General features: G+C 34.2%; 1 protein-coding gene across 1 annotated transcript in view; it reads right to left on the bottom strand.

Moving 5' to 3' along the window:
• Window positions 1-3,810: 3,810 nt before the first annotated feature.
• The window catches only part of LOC115229675, a 40,765-nt gene continuing 38,575 nt past the window's right edge, over window positions 3,811-6,000 (bottom strand). The window contains exon 4 of the mRNA XM_029799995.2: window positions 3,811-3,992. Within this exon, the coding sequence (XP_029655855.1) occupies window positions 3,966-3,992 (27 nt within the window). The 3' untranslated portion in view covers window positions 3,811-3,965. The remainder of the gene's footprint in view (window positions 3,993-6,000) is intronic.

The following is a 6,000-nucleotide window of genomic DNA, read 5'->3' as shown; positions in this document are numbered from 1 at the left end:
CTAAATATAATCGTTATTGATGTTGAACATCTGTCTAAAGATTGACAAATGTAGAATGAAATTATTCAATAGATACTCTAGACAAAAAGTGTATCCAGGGGTAAACCCTAAGATCACTTCCTGTTTTAATTAAAAAATGCTAATCTAATTAGAAACTTTGTATTGTGTTCCTAGTCAATCTACACAACTGTGCTAACCTCAGACTGCTTGGCTGAAAGATTTTATTCCCACTTCATTGATCATAGGACGAGCATGATTCTTTGAAGTTACTTGTTCTGACAATTTGCAAAACCAATAACACAAGATAGAGAAAAAGTAATATAAAATAATTAAAAGGACAAATGACAAACATTTATATCTTTATTTTAGAAAAATAACAAAACAGAATTTTATTCAAAGAATGACAAATAGGAAGTTGTGATGATCATATCATTCCTCAATGACATTAGCAGAATAGGTAACTGAAAATAGAAACAGTTGCAGACTGAGACATGCCAGGAAGTCACCATAACATATTTTCAGCACTTCTATTTTCAAAATGTAATATATGCTAGAATCAATAGGCTTCTAATAAAGCAGCTTATTGTTATTCAGAGCAGTGGAATGGAAGAAATAGTAGAGTGCTAGACTAAAGGCTTTATATTAATTTTTCTCTTACCTCAGTGTTCTGAGTTCAATACCTGTCAAAGTTTACTTTTTCTTTCATTCCTTTGGTTTCAAATACACAAATATATATATATATATATATATACACACACATACTCCAAACAAAAAAAATTAATGGTTTTGTGTCAATCTATAGAATTTTAATTAAAATGGTTTTGATGGTCAAAAAATGTAAATTAAAGAATATCTAAGATGAAATAGGAACAGTCAGTCAAATTGTTAAACGTCTATCAGAAAGAATTCCTAGGTTATATTTTGGATTTTATGGCAGTCTGACTGACATTTTAATTTTATTAAGGATTATCAATTATATGTATCAGGTGATGAAAATACTAGACTTTTTACTCAGTTAAAAAATCACAAATTTATAAATGATGGCAGTGAGAAATGAGTGACATTCATATTCAGCTGGAGAACATTAGCAGTATATGAAACAAAGGCAAATATACTGCATTTCTAAAAGACATCAGAGATGTTTTTAAAGTGAAATAAGTGTTCCCTCAGTTGTTGTTCGTTGAGACGACATGATAACCTGTTCAGAATTATCTTTGTGAACAGCTTATAGACGTGAGACAGCAGGCATATGGGTCGGTAGTTCTTTAGATCTTCTCTGTTGCCCTTCTTATACAGCAGGATGGTATTTGACTCTTTCCACTGCGAGGGAATTCTTCCCTCGTCTAGATAGTGCGTAGATCGTTCAGCGAGGATTTTCCAGAGCTGCTCTCTACCTGACTTTAGCACCTCCGATGTTATACCATCTTTCCCTGGCGCCTTTCCGTTTTTCATCGAGCCGATGGCTCTTTCAACCTCACTGACAAGGATAGGTGGTACGTTTTCTTCCTATTGGAGTGGTGGTAACGGCTGGACATTTCTGGTAGACTTAAAGAGCTTGGTGTAGAAGTCTTCGCAAACTTTTTCCATCTCGCTCTTCTCGTTGACCAGTATTCTATCTGTATTCTTCAGGGCCGTCACCTCCGATCTATATAGTACCACGTCCCTCTTGCATTTCTTGAGGCTCTTCTTTTCCTCTGCAGCATTCAAGAACTTCTCCATCCGGTATGCCTCAAAGTCTTTCTTTAGTTGCTGACGAGTCACTCTGCTGAGAATGGAATATATATCAAGAGGTAATATTTATCCCCACTTAAACATGGACGTTCTGTTTTGACCACTACAGATAGCGGTGATTCATTTTCCCATCAGTACCAAAACAAGTGCTGGTGTCACAATTAGCAAGTAAGCTTGTAATATATATATATACACATATACAACATCAAATACGGCAACAAATGAGTTCAATACGCAAACGAGAGAAACAAATGGAAAACAAGACAAGTAACACAAAGAACGACCCTTCATCAGTCGTTGGATATGCATAAGTATATATATATGTGCATATATATATATTATTTATATTATTATTTGATTGAACACCACACATCCATTTCCAAATAAGTTTATCCTAATCTCCCCCCGCTCTCTATATATAAATTTGGTTAATGAGACACAGATGGAAGATATGAGAATTTTTATTAATCACTACAGCTGAGTGGACTGGAGTAACATGAAATGAAATGTTTTGCTCAAGATTGTAATGGACTTCTGATCTAGGAATCAAAACCAGGATCAAAACCCTAACCACTAAGCTATGTAACTTAACACACACAGCTAAGTGAAACAGTAGAATCCAAGGAATCTAGTGATAGTCAGTTTGTATTGGCAAATAGGGAATATAAAAAGTTTACAAAGGAGAATAAGTTAGGTTGCTGTAAGGGCAAGGAGAAGCCTAATGTTTTGAGCAGGAATTTTTGCTAGAGAAAGACTATATGCTGACCTGTATCAAGCTTCATTACCTAATAGGCAATTTAGTTATGACCAAGCCATTTTTATTGTACAACATGCTGCCTTGAGATTTAAGACTGATGCAATTGCCCTCATAATAGTAAACTCATTTCAAGTGACAAGATATCACCGATGAAATGCAAAATCATGTAACCTGCTACATTATCTTTGATAAAGCATAAATACACACAGCACTTCATAGAGATAAGTTTATCAAGTAATTATTATGCAGCTGGTTAAAGTGAAAATGGCTTAGATCCCTTCACTGGCTCTAAATTGTGTTCAGAGTCAAGATCTTATTTTACATTAATTCTACCTAGTTGTTAATAGGGTCCAATCCCAAGTCACAAGTAGCAGGAATACTACAATATTAGAAAGTATTAGCTTGAAGTTTCATTACCTATTAGATTACTTTAGACAAACCTCTCCTTAGAGAGCATCTTATCAACAAAATCTCTGTTCTGGCACTGTTAATGTAGAGGACAACATAATAACAATAACAATTCTCAGTTTGTATGTAAACAAGAAAATACTATGATATTCAGGTAATCATCAACCAGTAACTTTATTATAAAAATATAAAAAAATTGAATTTCTCATTTTGATTTCTTCAAAATGTCAGTATATAAACCAATAAAAAAATAACAGCAAAAAGAAATAAAAAAAAGGCAAAATCACAAGTCTTCCATATTATAACTTGATTAAACACTTAAAGATGAGTTTTCCATATATGAAACCTCAAATTTATAGAAAGGTAATGAGAAGTTGTGATGTTTGTGTTTCTCAAGGATATAATAACATTAATGAAAATAAGTGGTTGTAACTCAAGAATCGAATTTTGTTTGGAGCTAATTTTTTTTATGAGAATCAAGCACTGTAGCTGTAACATTCATAACTAAAATGAAGATGATCTTATTTTAAAAATATAATGACCAAGATATCATTTACAAAATGATAATTAATGGAAACTATCACATTCTTTATTATTTGTTTTAGATGTTCCTGTTTCAATAATATATTGCAGAATTAAGAGATAAATATTTATGAAAAAATGTAAAATAAGATACACACACACACATATATATATATGTATATATATATGTATATATATATATATATATATGAGATCAGATAAGACAGATGAGTAATAAAAAACAAAGGGACAGAGGTAGAGAACAAGAGAGAGACAAAGCGAATGAAAAGGATGTACAATGAAAAAGAATGGAGAATGAAAGGGTGTTATAAAAAAAGAAAAAGTGATAGAGCAAGGGAAATCAGGGAAAATTTTAATAGTTGGTGACTAGCTTTTTATTTTAGCTGTTGCCTCCCTCTTCAGTTTGACATAGCAGTCAGTTATGAAAAAGTATAAAAAAAAAAAAAAAGAAAAGAGAAGGACCAGTCCTTCATGTAAAAGTTGTAGTTATGAGGATTCTTGTAGATTTTCTCATCACTGGGACATATCACCTCAATATATGGTTTATGTGACCCTGCAAGCCAAGAGAAAAAAAAGTGAAAAGAAAAACAATAATTTGAATCTGTGTATATCAAGCAGAAAGTTAATAAACTGATGTAAATTTCAGTTGTCAACATCGTCATTAATGTCAATTCACAAGAGAAAGTAATTATTTAACAAGTCAATGCACCATTCACATTACGTTAATAGCAACACTGTTGTCTCCCCTGCATATAATGGCCGAAGCCTTTTAAAACCCGGTCATTTTCTCAGTTCCCTTGTCCACCTTTCCCTTACTTGTTAATGTTGCATTTCGTTGAACCACATCACAATTCATTCCTCTCAAAATCCATCAGCATTCCACATTCAATGCCCATATCTCTTTATCAATACTTAACTGAAACACAGCAGATGTTATCTTGCACAGGTAGTAGTAGATGTTCATCAATACCAAACTTAATTATATAAGCATGAGGTCTAAAATTTGTAAAGAAAATATAGGCCAAATGAATTTACTCTTGCTTGACTAGTACCTACATCCTCAAGACTAAAGAATTAAAAGCAAAGTTGAATCAAGCACGATTTAATCTCAGAATGAAGAGATGAGTTAGAATATTCAAAAATATTTAGCCCAGCATGCCACCAGTTCTACTAGTCTTCTGCTGTTTTAGCTCACATTAATAGCATAAATTCCAGCACAGCTTTGACAAAAATCTTCAGTGGGATTTGAAATCAGAATGTAAAGAGTTGTAGCTACATGACAATGTGCCCGATGCTCTAATGACTCTGGCAGTCCATCATCATCACTGTGTATATAATAAACACAGGAAAATATGTTTTAAAGAGTAGTGGATTACAGGCAAATAACTTTTTTCTGTTGCTTAGTCACAGAAGGGAAGTGCCCATGAAACTTCTCACTGCTCTTGAGATTGGTTGAAAGAAGAAAGGACTGAAGTCTTGGCCCAATTCTTACAACAGTATGACTGATAAAGGTGCCAAAAGGTCCAGATTTTGGTGGTGTGAACATAAATCTATCACTGAAGAACAGAAGTAGTCCAGTAGTCCAGAACAGAACCAGTCACTGGTTCACTGCATGCATGGCAGTGAGAGTAATAAAGGTGTGCCAGTGCAACACGGACAGAGCATATACCATAAGGTATCTTTGTTCAAAAGCTCTGAATTTATCAATTTTCTCACTAATATATATATGAGTGTTTCTACATGATTTCCACTGGCCATGAAAAATTTGTCGAGTAAAGCAATGGTAAAGGAGACTTTCCTAAAGTTCCATACATTGGGATAGAACTTCATAATTACATAGCCCTATCTGTGCTATATTTTAAAAATCTTCATTAGTTTACATACAAATCGATAAAGTTGAGATTGTTGAGGGAGACAACTCCGATTAAAATAGTCATGTTTAGAGTTGTCTTTTATTACAAAAGACCTCACCACTACCACATCTCTTTCTTTTTAAAAAATGTCGGCAATAACAGTTTTCCATATCCTCCGTAGCTTTAAAGCAGCACGTACCAAATTTTTCCTGATACACTAGTATTCCATCCACGAGGATGCCAATGTATCGCTTGCAGTGGTTTAAAAATCTGTTTACATCCTACCTACTTTAGAGGGGAAATTTTCACCAGATGAAATCATCATCATCATCATTTAACGTCTGCCTTCCATGCTAGCATGGATTGGGCTGTTTTTCAGGAGCTGGCCATGTAAAAGATTATTCCAGGCTACTGTGACTGTTTTGGCAAGGCTTTTTACGACTGGATGACCCTTCCTAATACCAACCACCCCACAGAGTGGACAGTGCTTTTTACATGGCACCAGCACAGGTGAGGTCAGTTTTGGCATGGTTTTTACAGCTGGATGCCCTTCCAAAATGCCAACCACTTCACAGTGCGAACTGGATGGTTTTTACATGGTACCAGCACAGGTGAGGTCAGTCTTGGCAAGGTTTTTACATATATATATATGTTCTATCTCTTACTTGTTTCAGTCACTGAACTGTACTCAGGCTGGGGCATTGACTC

The sequence above is a fragment of the Octopus sinensis genome, linkage group LG2 (genome assembly GCF_006345805.1).
Source record: "Octopus sinensis linkage group LG2, ASM634580v1, whole genome shotgun sequence".
Lineage (NCBI taxonomy): Eukaryota > Metazoa > Mollusca > Cephalopoda > Octopoda > Octopodidae > Octopus > Octopus sinensis.
Note: the sequence above shows the minus strand (reverse complement) of the source record. Positions and strands in the feature narration are given on the sequence as shown.